The sequence below is a fragment of the Herpailurus yagouaroundi genome, unplaced genomic scaffold (assembly GCF_014898765.1).
Source record: "Herpailurus yagouaroundi ecotype Mexico unplaced genomic scaffold, PumYag 188, whole genome shotgun sequence".
NCBI lineage: Eukaryota > Metazoa > Chordata > Mammalia > Carnivora > Felidae > Herpailurus > Herpailurus yagouaroundi.
In genome coordinates, this window is record NW_024412419.1 from 31,439,921 (window position 1) to 31,457,445 (window position 17,525).

The 17,525-nt window shown below is 43.2% G+C and overlaps 1 protein-coding gene across 6 annotated transcripts in view; it reads left to right on the forward strand.

Moving 5' to 3' along the window:
- Window positions 1-9,472, forward strand: part of RMDN2 (regulator of microtubule dynamics 2) — a 78,816-nt gene extending 69,344 nt beyond the window's left edge. For all 6 annotated transcript variants that reach the window (XM_040496544.1, XM_040496547.1, XM_040496545.1 and 3 more), the window contains one exon: window positions 9,100-9,472. In XM_040496544.1, the coding sequence (XP_040352478.1) occupies window positions 9,100-9,153 (54 nt within the window). In that variant the 3' untranslated portion in view covers window positions 9,154-9,472. The remainder of the gene's footprint in view (window positions 1-9,099) is intronic.
- Window positions 9,473-17,525: the final 8,053 nt, after the last annotated feature.

Below are 17,525 nucleotides of genomic sequence, written 5' to 3' on the forward strand. Positions count from 1 at the left end.
CGACGTGCGAGCCTCCCACTGGTCTTTGGCTTTCTTCCTTCCACCAGGCCATTCTTGGCTCTCAGTAGCAGCAAAGGAACAGATTGAGTAAACCTCAATATGTCACTTCTTACTTGAAACCCTTTGCTTTGGGGATAAAGTCCTAAATGTTTAGCATGTCCTTCAAGGCTCTGATCTCTGTTGCCCACTCCCCCCACCTCTGCACTATGCCTTTCCTTGCTTCACACCCTCGGGACCTGTTCTTGCCTCTTCCTGAAACACTCCCACCCAAGCCCTCCACTCCCTTCCCCTGCTTTATTCCTACTCACCCTTCAGGCCTCACCATAAATGTCATTTCTTTAGGAAAGACTTCCTTGCCACTCCCAGGCAAGAAAGTACCTCGTACTTTTCCTTCACATCATCTAGCACGGTTTGTGGTTGTATAATTGTTTGTGTGATTCTTCCAGGAAAGTCACAGCTAAGTGTGTTTCATTCACCCCTCTATTCCCAGTGCCAATTACCATGCCTGGCATGTAATAAGCACCCATAAGTACTGATAGGAAAAATCAGAAGACTCATAGCATAAAAATAAAAAGCTGGGCACTGTGGAAATATTTAGGTAATAAGCAAAATAGCATTAATAAGTATTTCCTACGTTACTTATTTTTCCAATGATGTTTCCATTTATATTTTCTAGGAGGTTTTGTTTTGTTTTGTTGTTTTGTTTTGTTTCGAGTAGTAAATGTAATGTCAGGAATATCAATTTTTTTTCAATTAGAAAATAGACTGAGGAGAGTTATCTGTCGTCCCCCTATCTCTGTAAGTTTTTCCAGATTGAAATATACCCACCCCATTAGTGATTTTGCTGACAAGTCTGTTCATTTCCAAAATGTCCAGCAGAGCCACTAGTAACAGTGAAGGCAACCCAGCCATCAGTTTTCCCTCTGTCATGTGAACCTGCCTGACATTCCTGCTTCTTTCTCGTGGCACTTGTAACCTCTTCCTGACATTGGAGTCGTTTGTGATGTCTTCTGCCCCTTCCAGGGAGCTCTGAGCTCACCACACTGCACTTGATATTGGGAGTGTCAGCCCTTGGGCTCTAGGGCCCAGATTCCTGCATGTGAGCAACTTTACATCCCCAGAACTTGAAACTACAGTATTTTATTATTCACATGGCCTTTTCTTGACTCTAGGAAGGTCATCTCGGGTCCTGAGAAACGTTCCACTTTAAAAGTTTTTTTTAAGTTTATTTACTTATTTTGAGAGAGACAGAGACAGCACAAATGGGGGAGGGGCAGACAGAGAGAGGGAGAGAGAGAAACCCAAGCAGGCTCTATGCTGTCATCTTAGAGCCCCACGTGGGGCTCGAACCCACAAAACGTGAGATCATGACCTGAGCCGAACATGGGAGTCAGACGCTCAACCGACTGAGCCACCCGGGAGCCCCAGAAACGTTCCACTTTTTTTTTTTTTTTTTTCAACGTTTATTTATTTTTGGGACAGAGAGACACAGAGCATGAACGGGGGAGGGGCAGAGAGAGAGAGGGAGACGCAGAATCGGAAACAGGCTCCAGGCTCCGAGCCATCCGCCCAGAGCCCGCCGCGGGGCTCGAACTCACGGACCGCGAGATCGTGACCTGGCCGAAGTCGGACGCTCAACCGACTGCGCCACCCAGGCGCCCCAACGTTCCACTTTTAAACTGAAAAAGGATTCCTGTGTCAAAGGCAGTGTGAGAATGCTTGATGAAGGAAATCATGACCACTCTGGCAGCCTGGGAGTTGTTTGCCTGGACAAAGCATCCAAGTTACTGACCTGGGGCAGGCTGCCAAAGTTCGGTGCAGGAAGCATTATGTAATCTTTTGTTTTACGGCGAGGGATGTGCTAATTTGGTAAAGAAAAAAACTGTTTTGAAATTGTTGTCACGTTTTGAAGTGACATTAATTGCTCTTCTAAGACAAACTCTTGTAGGATAGGAAATAAACTATACCGGGAACAGTGTCAGGAAGAGAAGGACTCCGGGAGTGTTCAATGTAAAGAACACGTCTTCCTGGCTAACAAGTTGTGTAGTTGGCTTTAAAGTTAACCTGTTGTTTAAAATCCTGGGCTGTTATTTCCATCCTGTTATATAAATGGAGAATCATCCCTCTCATTAGTAACCACTCTTAGTAATAAAATCCTAATCATGCTTTTAATTTTCTGTCTTAATTAAGACCTCATATTTGATTTTTTTTTAACATTTATTGTTGAGAGACAAAGACAGAGCATGAGCGGGAGAGGGGCAGAGAGAGGGAGACACAGAATCCGAAGCAGGCTCCAGGCTCTGAGCTGTCAGCACAGAGCCTGACATGGGGATCGAACCCACGGACCACAGATCGTGACCTGAGCCGAAGTCAGAGGCTCCACCAACTGAGCCACCCAGGCGTCCCTCATATTTGATTTTTTTTTTTTAATTAAGAGATTGGTTTCTCAGATAAGTTTATAAGCTATAATTAGTCCACAGATGTTCAGCCTGCCTTCCAGCTAAGGGAATGCTACAGCTCAGAGTATGAGTAGGGTCAGTTACTGAAACCCAGCAATATTGCCCGTGGTCTCATTTGTTAGAAATTCTTATTTGCCTGTTTATTTCTGGTTTGAACTTATTTTCTGGGCCTGGAGAATTCATGCTTCCTGGTGCATTTTAAAAGAAATGAGGGGTGCCTGGATGGCTCAGTTGGTTAAGCGTCCAACTTTGGCTTAGGTCATGATCTCACAGTTCGTGGGTTCAAGCCCCACATCGGGCTCTCTGCTATCAGTGTGGAGCCCACTTTGGATCCTGTCTCCCTCTCTCTCTGTCCCTCCCCTGCTTGAGCTCTCTCTCTGTCTCAAAAATAAATATTTTGGGGAGCTCTTGGGTGATTCAGTCGGTTAAGCGTCCAACTTCGGCTCAGGTCATGATCTCACGGTTCATGAGTTTGAGCCCTGCGTCAGGCTCTGTGCTGACAGCTCAGAGCCTGGAGCCTGCTTTAGATTCTGCCTCTGTCTCTCTGCCCCTCCCCTAATTTCTCTCTGTCTCTCTGTCTCTCTCTCAAATATAAAAAATAAAACATAAAAAAATAAATATTTTTTAAAAAGGAAATGAATAAGGCCACTAAAGAAGGGACACGCTTTACCTACTCTCTGAAGAGACATTTCCATGATTTGCAGGCAGGGACTATTACTCTGTTTACAACCCCCTATTTCCACTCTTTGGGTTCTAACCTTTTATTGGCAGTCCAAAATATATTACTTGTTAAGCTTTCTTGATATATAATGGCCTTGCTTATATTTCTTAGGTTGATCTTAAAAACACCTTAAAGAAGTTTCTTAGACCTCTTTTTTTTTTTATGTTTATTTTATTTATTTTGAGAGAGAGAGAAAGAGAGAATCCCAAGCAAGCTCCATGTTCTTGCAGAGCCCTACATGGGGCTCAATCTCACAACTGTGAGATCATGAGCTGAGCCCAAATCAGGAGTTGGATGCTTAACCAACTGAGCTACCCAGGCGTCGCTCTTAGACCTCCTTTAATAATATTCTTAAAATAACTGGTGACACGGCATCAGTCTGGGATCAGTCATTCTTACCCAGCACTCAGTCAGGTTGATGTTTGATAATCATCACGCACATGCCAGGAGTGTAACCATTTAATATAAGTATGTCTCTCTCTTACTTATCCAAAGCCTTTGACGGAGAGTATTGATGTATTTTCCCTCATGTGCCTCTTTCTTGTGGCACTTGTAACCTCTTCCTGGCATGATAGTTACTTGTGACACGTCTTATGTCCCAGGGAGCCCTAAGCTCGTCACACTGCACTTGGTATTGACAGTGTCAGCCCTTGGGCTCCAGGGCCTAGATTCATGCATGTGAGCAGCCTTGTATCCCTGGAATTTGAAACTGCAGTGTTTTCAATGGAGAGAAAGTGTGCTGCTTCAGCAGAAAGGTTTGGATAGTATGAATCTGGAGAAGGAAGGAATACCCTGAATTCAAAACCACAACCTGAGTCCTTAGAAGATAACATTTGAGCAAATGTGGACAATATATCGAGTGCTTGAAACATAGTGAAGCCCCCAGAATTGATCAGATGCCTGTGCAGTTGACATGCTATGAAGAAAAACGCTTACACGGAGGAGAGTATCACACCATGTGAGTGTAACCAATGCGGCAGAGACTTTATTTGGAGACCATCGTTGAAGGATCAACATAGAATTCATATGTAGAAAAATGAATAGACGAGTGGATGCAGGCACGCCTTTCATGTCCTCTCCTGTCCCCGTTAGTAGCAGAGATTTCACACTGGAGAGGAGCTCTTTGAGAATGGGGAAATACCCACAGCTCAAGTGATCCAGCATGTGTTAACTGGAAAGAAATCCTACCAATGTAACGAACGTGGCACACGCTTCAGCCCAAGAGCTAACTTCTGTTCACAGCAGAGAATTCACACAGGAGGAAAACCCTTTGCCTATAATCAGAGCAGAAATGCCCCCAGTAACGACTCATCCTTGAAACAGCCTGAGTGAATTCACACGGCAGAGAAACTACACGAATGTCATCTATGTGGTAAAGCCCTTAGCTGATGTTCTAACCTTAGCCATCATGAAAATACACGCCGGAGCAAAACCCTATAAATGTAATGAATGGAGAAGAACCTTCAGCCTCAGCTTTAACCTTTATAGACACAAGAGTTCCCACAGGGGAGAAACTCTGTCACCTTCAGCCAAAGCTCAAGGCTTCAAATGCACAGAACACTGAGCAAACCAAGCAGGAAGGGAGCAAGTCTTTACCAGGAGGAGGAAGCCATTTGGGAAATACTAGATGATTCATGTTAGAGAAGCAATTCAATGAAATGAACATGAGAACCCCTTTCCTCATAGAGCAACGTTACAGGACATGTGAGGATTGTCACTGTATAGGACACTCTCAGTATCATGATGGAAGGAAAGACTTCCGTGATCACATATGCCTTAGTCAGCCTTAAAATGCTCACACTGGGAAGTCTCCCAGGCTTCAAGTCAAAGTAGAAATGCCTTTATCTACAATTTATATAAGAAAACTCATACTGGAAAATGAAACTATCAAGAACCCTTTCAAACACAATTCAGTCTATAATTTAGACTTTTGGCAAATGACATATCACTGAAAATAAACGTAGTAGAAAGAAGTACCGTGATGCATTCTTGGAAATGTTGAATGCAGAATTTGTAAGCTGTAATGGGCAATAAGATAATCTTTCCTCAGTAGATTAATAAAAGTTGTTGGTAAAAAATCTAACGCATTGGTATTTGTCTTTAAAAAAATAATGAGGGGCGCCTGGGTGGCGCAGTCGGTTGAGCGTCCGACTTCAGCCAGGTCACGATCTCGCGGTCCGTGAGTTCCAGCCCCGCGTCGGGCTCTGGGCTGATGGCTCAGAGCCTGGAGCCTGTTTCCGATTCTGTGTCTCCCTCTCTCTCTGCCCCTCCCCCGTTCATGCTCTGTCTCTCTCTGTCCCACAAATAAATAAACGTTGAAAAAAAAATTTAAAAAAAAATAATGAAACGTTATGCTGAGTATTGGGGCCATTTTTCCTTTATTACATCACTGTCGAAAGCTATCAGCTTCTATTCTTTTTGCAGCTCTCAACATATTTCCAAAAACTTTGTTCAATCAGAAAACAACTTTTAATGTAACTGAAAAAAAAATGTAGAACACAAAATAATGTGTTCTAATGATGACATTAGTGTTGAAATATGTTATCTACATGGCAAGGGCGAATGGAGACCTGGACAATTAAACACACACTTTGTAAGTAATTCACATTATCTCAGGTGATACTGACGCAGGTAGCAGACATGCCCTATCTTATGAAACACTAAAAACAGACAAAGGCTTGGAACGGAAAAATAGGCCTAAAAGCGTCGAATCAAATAACAATATGGCTGAAATGTTGGGCACAAGAGGGAAAGAAGAGATGAGAGCCTTGTGTCTTTTTCTTAAAGGCAGGGAAAAACCATTACAGGGTCTTAAGCAACAAGTGACAAATGAGATTTTGGGGCGGGCACACTGGCTACCCTGTGGGGACTGGCGTGGCTTGGAGGGAAGCAAAACCAGAGGAAGGAGTAGCGTTTGAGTAACTACCGCAAGTAGCACAGACCTGAGCCGGTGATGCCGACTAAGATGATGGCAGTGAGCAGTGAACGGAGATACGCAGACTTAACGGATTCGTGGCTGGTGTTCTCTACAAGACTTAGAAATTGAGTATCTAGAAGTTGGAGGACTCGAGAATGAGATCGGGGTTCCTGGCTTTAGAAACGGACCAGGGTAGATGGAGGTACCCTTTAAGGACCCGGGGAGCATTGGAGAGCCAGATTTGGTAGAGAAGGTGAGCTCAGTTATAGACATTTTGAGTTTGTGAGATTTTCAAATCCATAAACTGATTTTATATTTGCCACATAAATGATGTCTGAAGCCACAAGGTAGCAGAGGTCACCCAGTGAAGTTATGTAGTGTTTGAAAGGCAACAGGCAGAGGATCAGCTTTGAGAAACAGCAGTGTAATGGAAGGGGAGGAGGAAAAGGAAGCTACAAGGGAGACCAGCAGAAGTGACCCCACGAGACAGGGCCTCAGAAGCCAAAGGATGGTGGAAGTGGTCACCTCTGTCAGAAACCCTGGAGAAGTCAGGACTGGAATGAGCTGAGTTCAATGATGTCTGTGTCACTGGTGATCTTAACCCAGACTGTTGTCAGTGGAACGATAGCCGCAGAGACCGTGCAGAGCACTGAGACAACGCGGTCGGTGCTGGTAGATGCACTCCCAACAGTTTGATGGGGAAGAGAGGAGAAGTGGTGCCAGAGGTGAGAAATTGTTGTGTTTTTTTAGATGGGAAATAGGGGAGCATATTTAAATGACGAGAAGGTCCGCAAAGAAGGAAGGATTCAAGAACGACCAGGGAGTGAGGAGATAATTGGGAGAATAAGGGAGGCCCTTAGGAGGTCAGAAAGGCATCCAGAGCGCATCAGGGTTCTCTTTTTTTGTTGCCAACACAATAGAAAAGTTGACGGATTTGTGGACTTGGGGGTTTGTAGAGACCCAGGGCAGGTGCCACAGAGGGGGAAAGGGCTTTTGTCTTTTAGTTCAAAGGTCGCTGGATATAGAGTCTAAAGTGGGTAGAAAACAAGTCAAGGCAAAACAAACAAACAAAAAAATAAGTCAAAGCAGGAGAAAGCTGGCAGAGAACAAGAAGGAAAAAAAAATCTCTTAATCTGTGGAAGTTGAAAAATTATTGTTATTGAGAGTAATTGGATAAATGACACGAAAAGACGGGCAGTTGTGTTCAGAGGGCAGGACACCTATTTCAGAGGTAGGGCAGTTGTAGGTCATGACACAGCCCAGGGTCCGCTCACCGGGGTGATGGGGGAGGGCATCGGAGGTGAGGAGGCTAACTCCAGGAAGGTGGGATCCACGGTCCATGGGGACTAGGATGTCTCCAACAGTGATGGCAGACCTTGGCATGGAGAGTGACCCAGGTGCCAAAGTCTTAAAAAACAAATGTAAAAGGAGAGTGACCAGGAGATTAACAGCTATAAGAAATGGCAGAGGACAATTATCCTCTACCCCCAAAATATATTCTCAGCAAATGCATTGCTGGTTATACAAAAATGACTTCAAAACAAGTCCCCTAACAGGAGTGCCAGGGAGCTCTGTAGACATGTGTGAGAAAAAGAGGAAAAGTGGGAGGTTGGCTCAAGGAGGGTGGTATTGGGGGGAGTACCCAATGAGGGTTGATGGTGGGAAGGGCAGACATTTGGGGCAATAACAGAGGAAAGCGTGTTTGGGGGTAGCGGCGTTAGCTGGCATTTTGAGCTAAAAAACCTGCACATAACAAATAAATAAATAAAATGCTTGGATGGAAGCCCCGGGAACAAGGTACAACGGGAGGGGTGTTGTGTGGGCGGGTGTGGCTGTGGGTGTGCGGTGAGCGCGTTCACTGCCAGTTGAATTGGGGTGGGGGGGTGGGGGTGCGCGAGGACACATATTGCCAAGCTGTGATCTTAATTTTAAATCTTTCCTTCTGGTTTGTGCACGTTCATTCCTTCATTCCTTTAGGCATCTAGTTGAAACGATTCTCTCGCTTATGTCATTATTCTGCAAGAAATTGATCCGTAAACATCGATTAATGGGAAATGTTACTGCTAATAGGTATCCTACTGAGGGACTTATCGGTGCCAGGCACTGAACTATCCCCAGGGTTACCAAGATAAACATGAATTACCAAGATAAACGTATTTTTTATATGTTATTTTAAATAATGCATTAATCCCCTAAATTCATTAATCATAGTTTCTCACAACCTTGAAAAAATACTGATTTGCTAGTAGGTAGACATCTGATCGACCAGACACTACGTTATGATTAAAACTATTGAAGAACTTCCAGGTTTGTTTGTTTGTTTGTTTAATCTAACAGCCACTTCCAAATATTATGTTGTTCATTTGTTCTCATCTATTTGTTTTAATTTGTTACACCCCTTAAATTCTTTCTAATTATAGGTACTCAATAAATGTTAAATGCAAAAGTGCATAGGAGTACCCTGCCATCTAAATTTATTGCCACTGTTTCTAACCTCCACTCTTGTTTTAAAGAAATAACAAGTGGAATATATTAGACCATGTAGAAAACATATTATATGGCTTTTCACCTTTAATATAAACTACTTGATGATGTCAGTGATGAAATGTATAGCTAGCCTGGATCTTGCAGTGGAATCTCCAATTTCTTCCAATCCTGCTGCTGAGGCTAGGACTTCTTCCACATCATACAGCTGAAAAAAAAAAAAAATCAATGTTACCATTAACACAGTGGTGAGGGCCAATATGTCAGCTTACACCGAAGGATCTCTTCTTCCGGTATCCCACCCCTCCAGACCCGGTGGGGGAACAGCCTGGGAGTAGCTCTCTGCATTACACATGGTCTCGGAGATCTGAATCCTGCCTGGATCTCAGAAATCTGTAGTTTCCTTGTAATGGTCCCTCACAAAGTATCCCCTCGCTCAACCAAAGATTGTTTCAAAGTAGCTAGAGTAGCAGGATAAGTGTGTGAAATTTCATTGTGTATTTGTATTTTCTTTATAGGATAAAGATGCACAGAAAGAAGTGAAAAAAATAAGCACTTCCTTGAAGAGGTAAATAAAAGAACTCACTCTTCAACAAATCAGATGTGGTCTACTAAACTTTGAACTAACCCAAGTGGCGTTTTTTATTATCCCTTTTTCTTTTCTGATGTAAGGGTAATGTGCTCAGATTTGAAGGTAAAACCATGTTTCTGCAGCATGCATTCCACTAGTATCACTGCGAAACTAATAATGTTACTTGGAGAAGTCGATTTCGCATAATGTCAGTACAAAATGATCTTTAAACACGTATGATTTCTATTTTTCCTACCAATAAACTATAGTCTTGAGAATATTTCTTTAAATAAAATATTTAAATCAATTCAATAAAATGACCTCTAGTGAGTGTCTGATTAATGCTTCAGTGGAGACTTGGCAAAACAAAATTTCATTAATGCGAATGAAAAACGGAAAAAAATAGGCAGAGGTCATGAACACATTGTTGACAGAAGAGGAAAAACAAAAGAGTAAATATATTGTAACCAGTAATCAGAAATGTGAATGGAATTACAGTAAGGTAATGTTTTAATATTAAATTAGCAAGGGTTTTTTTTCTTTCAAGAAATATCCGGGGTGCCTGGGTGGCTCAGTCAGTTAAGCATCTGACTCTTGATTTCGCCTCAGGTCATGATCTCAACGGTTTGTGGGTTCAAGCCCTGCATCGGGCTCTGTGCTGACAGTGCAGAGCCTGCTTGGGATTCTCTCTCTCCCTCTGTCTGCCCCTTCCCAGCTTGTGCTCTGGCTCTCTCTCTCTCTCAAAATAAATAAATAAAACGTGAAAAATACTTTAAAAATATTCAATGCTGATAATGATGGCACGAGTTGGAACATTCCCATACACAGCCGGTAGAAGGGTATTTTGACACAAACACTTTACCAAATGTTTGTGTCAAAATACCCTTAAAAATGTCCTGAGCCTTCAAAATGTATTGATTCTTGAATCTTGTAATGTCATTTCCGGGAAATAGTCCTAAGGAGAAAAGGTATAATGATTTATGCACAAATGTTTATGACAGCATTATTTATTACAGTAGAACACTATGGCCAACAATAAGGAAGTGGTTAACCATATTGGAATATAACTACAGTAGGATATTATTTTGACGTTGAAAAAATTACAAAAATAGTGAATGCATAGAGCATCTTAAGTGCAAGTAAGAGGCAAAATAGTGTATACATCTGATCTCAACTATATGAAAATGTGCACAGAAAAGCATCTATTGGAAATACACTAAACTGGTAGTTCATATTTCTGTGGAGTTGTGTTTTATTTCTTATATTTCCCAAGTTTTAATAAACTAAAAGGATTTTTTTCCCATGGTACTTAGCAGTGATCTATAAAGATTCCTCACTACGCTTTAACCAGCCTCATCTTGGACATCAGGTCAAAATCTGAGTTTCCCGTTTGCTATCCCAAATATATGGGCACACACATACATTTATACACTCAAAATTTCAAGCCCTAACCTAGATGCCGTTTAATCAAACTAAGCCAGTTCCTGCTTCTGGTCTTTTACAATGACCCATCGAGATACCTGAATCAGTTCAACTGCTCTTGCCCAATCTCTGAAACTACTAGCTAGAAGGGACAGGAGTCTGGCACTTACCCCAACAGATTACACAGTGTCCATAAGGCTACCGATACCTCCGGCTTTCTCGAAACAGCTACAACAATGTGCCAGTTGAGACGGGTGAATGTCACTAGCAGCAAATGACAGAATGAACCACGTTGTGGGAGCAGAGATCAGTGCAAAGACTTCTGCTAGGAATTAGAAGGAACATCAAAAATCCTCTCCGTGGGACTGGGGACTCATCATGAGGGCTAATCAATCTCCATTTGTTTTAATAAAATTCCTGTTTGGTCCCTGTAGTCAGTATGTCTTCAGTGGACAGATTGAGTGATTCCGTTTCTGGATAAGGACCTGACCCGATGGGAGTATAACACTCCTAAAAGTTACTTGAATCTTTAAAGTGTGAGGAATTGCTCACACACTTGACCACTACTGCAGGAGGATGTTAACAGAGGAAATTTCCCTCCTCATCATGGCTATACTGTATCCCCTTCAAAGTAACATTACAACCCTGCTGTCTGGCTCACCACTGAAGACGGTCTCCACATGAAATCTGCCCCCTTTTAAAAGCCAAGAGCTTGTCTTGGATGGCAGCATCATAGGTAGGTTGTTTCACTTATTGTTACACTTAGTCCGGTGAATTTCCCGTGAAGGAAGCCATGTGAACTGACTAGCTTTCCTTTCTATGGTTACTTCACTCACCACTCCTGCTGCCACCCTGGGAGAAGACAGAATAGCTCCAGGGCACTTCTGAAGTGATTTCTCCTGGGGGCATGGGGGTCACTAAGGCCAAGCCAGTGGTGCCCCGTCCACCACAGGCAAAGTACACAAACTCTTAAACTTGCAAGAGATCCATGCATAGCTTTGAGAAGCGGGAGTTCCCATCCAGAACTTCACATGGGTCCCATTTCGGAAGACGATAAACTGCGTGTTAAAATTTCTCATGAAACATTGAAGAAGTCACTTGGTGTTCTGCTGAAGTTTTATCAGTTGTTCCGTCCCTATAATTGGCAAGGTTACTTGTCTTTCTTACTAAATAATGAATGACCTACGTTGTAACATGAAAATCTCCCTTGTGCCTAACAGTTGTCAAAAAGCTTTTCATTTGATAATGTTTATGTAACTGTGAACGATAAAAAGCAGTGCTAACACCTGGACGGGACCATGGAGACCGTCCTCATTCCCCCAGTAAACAGTTTAAGCTCTGATGCATCAGTAGCTCAGATGGGGGCAGGGAGCTGGGGACTGGCCAAGCCAGGACTGGGTTCCAGCTCCTGGAATCTCATGCCCTCTGCCGTCTTCTCCGAGCCCAGGGCTTTTTCCATTTAACTGATTGGAGTCCAACATGTCTGTCGTAGATTAGGGGCCATGAGAACGGTAACACTTGCATGCTGTTAACCGTGGTTCTGCCTGTTTTAAGTGCTTTACCTATATCAAATCATTTAATCCTCAGCAGTCCGGAGAGAAGGAACTTTTGGTATTACCCTATTTACAGACAGGGGGGGCTAAAGCATGAGATCTTAAATACCATACTGAGTACAGGAGTACAGCATGAGGTTTGAACTTGGACAGTCTGTTCCAGTTCGTGCTATAGTCTGAACTTCTGGGCAACCCTGCCAGCAAAGGTGGGGTGGGATGTGGGGGTAAGAGGCAGGAGGTGGAAGGAAAGAAAGGGAAAAAGGACAGGAAAGGAAGAAAGGGTATACAAAAAAAAAAAAAAAAAATGGTAAAGGTGAAGAAAAATCTTTCCTTGTATTTATTTTTTGGATACTGATACCCATTTTCTGGTTTCAAATAACTTTCCAACAACCTGTTGTATATCTTGCCTTATATTAAATCTGTTTTCATATCCCCACCTTCTCCTTTCCCAAGTTAAGGAAAGAGAAAAAAAGGAGGTGGTGAAACCCATTTGAAATGACTTGTTACCTATCAAGTGATCGGTGTGTGTCCTGAGAGCCTCAGTATAGACTTTATGACCTATTTTGGGGTGTTTAACAAGAATGTGTTATTTCACAGTTAAAGACAATGTCACGTTTTAGAACCAAGCATAGTTAATATCTTGATTGTTCCATGACTTTTGCAGCTCTCAAACCAGTATCTTGCTCTAGGTGCCTGAAGCCAAATCATAAGTTTTAAAAATAGCTTTATTGAGGTACAACTGACATACCAGAATGTGCATATTTAAAGTGTATAGTTTGATGTCTTTTGACATATGTATCCCTGAAACCATCGCAAGATAGCAGACATTTCCATCACCCCAAAAGTTTCTTCCCACCTTTCTGCAGCCCCTCTCTCCTGACTGTCCCTGCACCTCCCATCCCCAAACAACCACTGTCCTGCTTTCTGTCACGATAGATTGTGTTTTCTAGACTTTTATAAAACTGGACTTGTACATTATGTTCTCTCTTTTGCTGCCTGATTTCTTTCACTCAACTAAATTATTTTGAGATCCGTCCATGTTGCAGTGTGTTCTGATAGTTCATTCCTTTTTTGCTGAGTGGCATTTTACTGCATGGACAGACCACAGTTCTTTCTCTCCACTCAACTGTTGATGAGCCTTTGGGGAGCGCCCAGTATTTGATTATCACAAACAAGTCTCTGAATATTCATATGAATTCTTTAAATGGACCTCTGCTTTCATTTCTCTTGGATAAATAGGACTAGAATGGCTGAATTATGTGGTGGATCTGTGTTTAGCATTAAAAAAAAAAACTGTCAAGCTGTTTTCCAAACTGGTTAGCCCATTTTACATTCCCACCAGCAATGAATGAGCTTTCTACCTCCTCCACCTTCTCAGCAGCACTTGGGATGGTCACTCTTCATAATGTGAGCTACTGCTCTAGATGTGTAGTGCTATCTAATTGGGGTTTTTATTACCCTAGTGACAAATTACACTGAGCATGTTTTCACGTATGTATTTGCCATTCGTGTATCTTTTTTGGTGAAATGGCCCTTCCAATTGTTGGCCCATTATTTTACTTGAGATCCTTGTTTTCTTCTTTATTGACTTTTAAGAGTTCTTCATATATTCTGAAAGATACAAGTCCTTTATTAGATACGTAATTTGCCAATGTTTTCTCTCTCTCTGTGGCAGAGAGAATTCCCTTCATGTTAATTCCCTTAACGTGTCTTTGACAGGACAAAAGTTTTTCCTCTTGGTGAATCGATTTCTACTTTCACGTATGTTGTTTTTGGTCTTGTATCTAAATATCTGTGCTAGTCCAAGGTTATAAAATTTTCCCCCTATATTTTCTTCTAAAAATTGTATATTTGGGGTTTTGCACTGAAATCTGTGATCCATTCTGGGTTAATTTTTGTATACGGCGTGAGGTATGGGTTGAGGTTCACTTGTGTATATGGACAGACAATTCTTCTAGCACCATCTGCTGAAAAGACTATTGGTTCCCTACTGAATTGCCTTTGCACCTTTGTCAAAAATCAGTCTTCCAGGGGCGCCTGGGTGGCGCAGTCGGTTAAGCGTCCGACTTCAGCCAGGTCACGATCTCGCGGTCCGGGAGTTCGAGCCCCGCGTCAGACTCTGGGCTGATGGCTCAGAGCCTGGAGCCTGTTTCCGATTCTGTGTCTCCCTCTCTCTCTGCCCCTCCCCCGATCATGCTCTGTCTCTCTCTGTCCCAAAAACAAATAAACGTTGGAAAAAAAAAAAAATTAAAAAAAAAAAATCAGTCTTCCATATATGTGTAGATCTACGTATGTACTTTCTAGTTTGTTCCATTGAACTATTTATCAGTATTAATGATTAGAATCAGCTTTTTAATTTCTAAAAAAAAAAATCTAGCTAGGATTTTGGGATTTTGTTGATCAATTTGTCTCCTCAACTCAAGGAGACTGTGGGACTCCTTCAGGCCTCCCTCTCTGTGTGTTGTCTGGAAACTCTCACGAGGAGTAATCTGGGGCAATTGTAGGGCTTTCCTCGTTTGTTACAATCTCTCAGGGATTATTGTCCTTTCTTTCCTGCTGTCCAATAGCTTGAAAGACACTGATTTCTATATTTTGTCCACGTTTGGATTTTGAAAAACAGACATTGTAACTTCAGGGACTTGTCATTCTAGAGCACTTTCCAGGCCTCTAAACCATTATTTCTTATATGGCAAACTCAAACATATTAAATTGCTTTTTAAAACAAGTTCCTATCGTGTTCAAATGTATGCATTCTATAATATAAAACAAGTTGAGCAACTGTACTATGAAAATCATTATTTCCTGAGACTTGGGTTAGAAGCCAGATAATTTTTTCGTTTGTTTTTAAATAGCATTCTTAAACTTTGGCAAATTAAGTTAACAGATGAAGAATTACATTATACCTTCCCTCCTTCTTGAATACTTCATATTTACACAACCTGACTAATTTTAAATTGGGAAACCTGACTGGAAAAAGAAGCTGATGAAAGTTACGAGTAGAAAGAACATTCGAAATTATTGTGACATAACTATGTTGCTGGCAGAGTCCTAAGTGGTCAGCCACTTCGAGTCAGGTAGGCATGGTGTGTGTGGAGTTCATCTGGAGCCCAACATGGGCTGTCCCAATAGTTTCCCTTTTTGAGAGAGAGAGCACACGCAAGCAAGCAGGGGAGGGGCAGAGGGAGTAGAAGAAGAGAATCTTAAGCTGGCTCCACGCTTAGCGTGAAGTCCGACACAGGGCTCTATCCCACAACCATAGATCAGGACCTGAGCTGAAATTAAGAGACAGACGCCACCCAGGCTCCCTGGCTGTCTTAACTTTTAAAAGGTTTCAGTCATGAAGACAGTGACTTTCCAGCCAAGCTACCATTTCAGTTATTTATTTAGTCTTTTCATTTGAAATGTACTTTCCTTCCCTAGGGTTCTTCAGTCCTAGGAGCTCCATGTACATAGCAGTAGTAATTACTCAAATATTTATTGAGCTAATATTATGGAATCATCCAAGGGCTGACCCAAGCTTGTGAGGCCTCAAGGTTATTCAATTTGGAGAATCGTTAAGAAAAAGAATACAAAAATGCCAATACAAAATTAGGTATGAAAGCAACTTTATTTAGAATAAAAAAGACAGGGGTGCCTGGGTGGCTCAGTCGGTTAAGCATCTGACTTCAGCTCAGGTCATGATCTCACGGTTCATGAGTTTGAGCCCCACATCAGTCTCTGAGCTGTCAGCTGGAGCCTACTTCGGATTCTGTGTCTCCCTCTCTCTCTGCCCCTCCCCTGCTCACACTCTGTCTCTCTCTCTCTCTCTCAAAAATAAACATTAAAAAAAAAACTAAAAAAGACATCACAATAAGTTACAAAATTTTAAAAGCTGACAAATGTCACAAATACTACAAAATCCAGAAAAATAATGTATCATTATGTACTAAGGGTGCGACACACCTCGAAGCCACTTTTTTCCCCTTCATTTTGCCATGTACTATTTGTTCATCACATAATATTAATTTAACATCATTTTCTATAGAGAAGATAGAGTATAGAAAAACTGGTCTTTCCTCTAGCATGATTGATGTTTATTCTTTATTGCTGATGGTTTAGAAAAGCTCCTCTCAGCTTCACTTCTTGTTGGTAGTGCCCGTGGTGACTTCCTCCGCAGCACTGCTTGCCCAGGGTGAGCGGGCCCCGGAGGACTCCAGCCCTTCCAGCACACTGGGCTGGGCCCCGATGGTCTGTTCAGTGGGTCCAGTTCTGCTCCGCCTTGGCACCTCTGATGCCCAGCCCGTCTCACCCCCAGCCATGAGGAGGTCCCGGTGAGCCTCGAAGCCTGGGTCATAGGGGGCCCTGAGTAGGAAGCCAAGCAGTACCTTGTTCATATCCTTCTCCTTGGAGTCAAAGTCAATGTCAGAAGCTTGATACAGGCCCCAGAAACCAGCTGTCACTAGGGCCGGCTGATGTGGAGGTTGGAAGCCACCCACTGACCATCCCTGCTACCAAATCCTCCATAGGGTATGCAGTGGACCCTCTCACCAATGCTCCCCAGCCCTTCTTCCTGGGGCTGGGGATGCTCCTGTGGGGGGAGGGAACAAAGATCAGGAGGGGGTGGGCACAACCCATGCAGGTGAGGTCCCCCGATTAGGAGCAGACTTGAACCAGTATTTCTCCATCTTCTTCCGACTGCCGTCAGCATAAAGGCCAACGTCTTCAGCAGGGCTTTGAAGACAGCCCCCATTCCCGTCCTCCTACCCAGTCTGTTTTCCAAGGGGGCGCCCTATACGCCCCCGCACTGCGCATGCGCCTGCGCCCACACACGCCCTGTCTGCATTTCCAGACCGAACTGGTTGTCGTGATTCTGTTCTGCCCCCTGGCTTGGGTGTTGGCATCCTACGGGGCCACCTTCCCTCCCCCGTGCCCACTGTCTCCCCACTCCAGGCCTGGCTCGAGTGACAGAAGCGCTACCACAAAGCCCTCCTGATGCGCATGAGCAGAGGTGCTCTCTCCTTAGAATAGCAAGACACGGGTGTATGTCCTTTTTCAGCCTGACTGGCCCTCAGCTCTCCAGCAGGGTGAGGGCAGGGACCATGTATTATTCACCTTCGTATTATTCACCTGTGTAGCACGACGTACTCAATGAACATGTGTTCAGCTAGATAACTCAAGAAACACGAAAGCACTTCAAAAGTTTCCTAGGGTTCCTAAAAGAAAATTAAGGGTCATTCCACCCTCGGGTGCAATGCGACAAGGAGAGAGCAGACGGAAGGAGGGGAGAGCAGGGCTGGAAATGGAGAAGCCCTACAGCTCAGGGCCTAGGCCGGAGGCAGTAAGCTTGAGTCAGTGCCAAGACCAGCCCTTGACTTCAGATCCACAGTGCTCTTTTACTCCCCTAAGAGCAACCCAGACA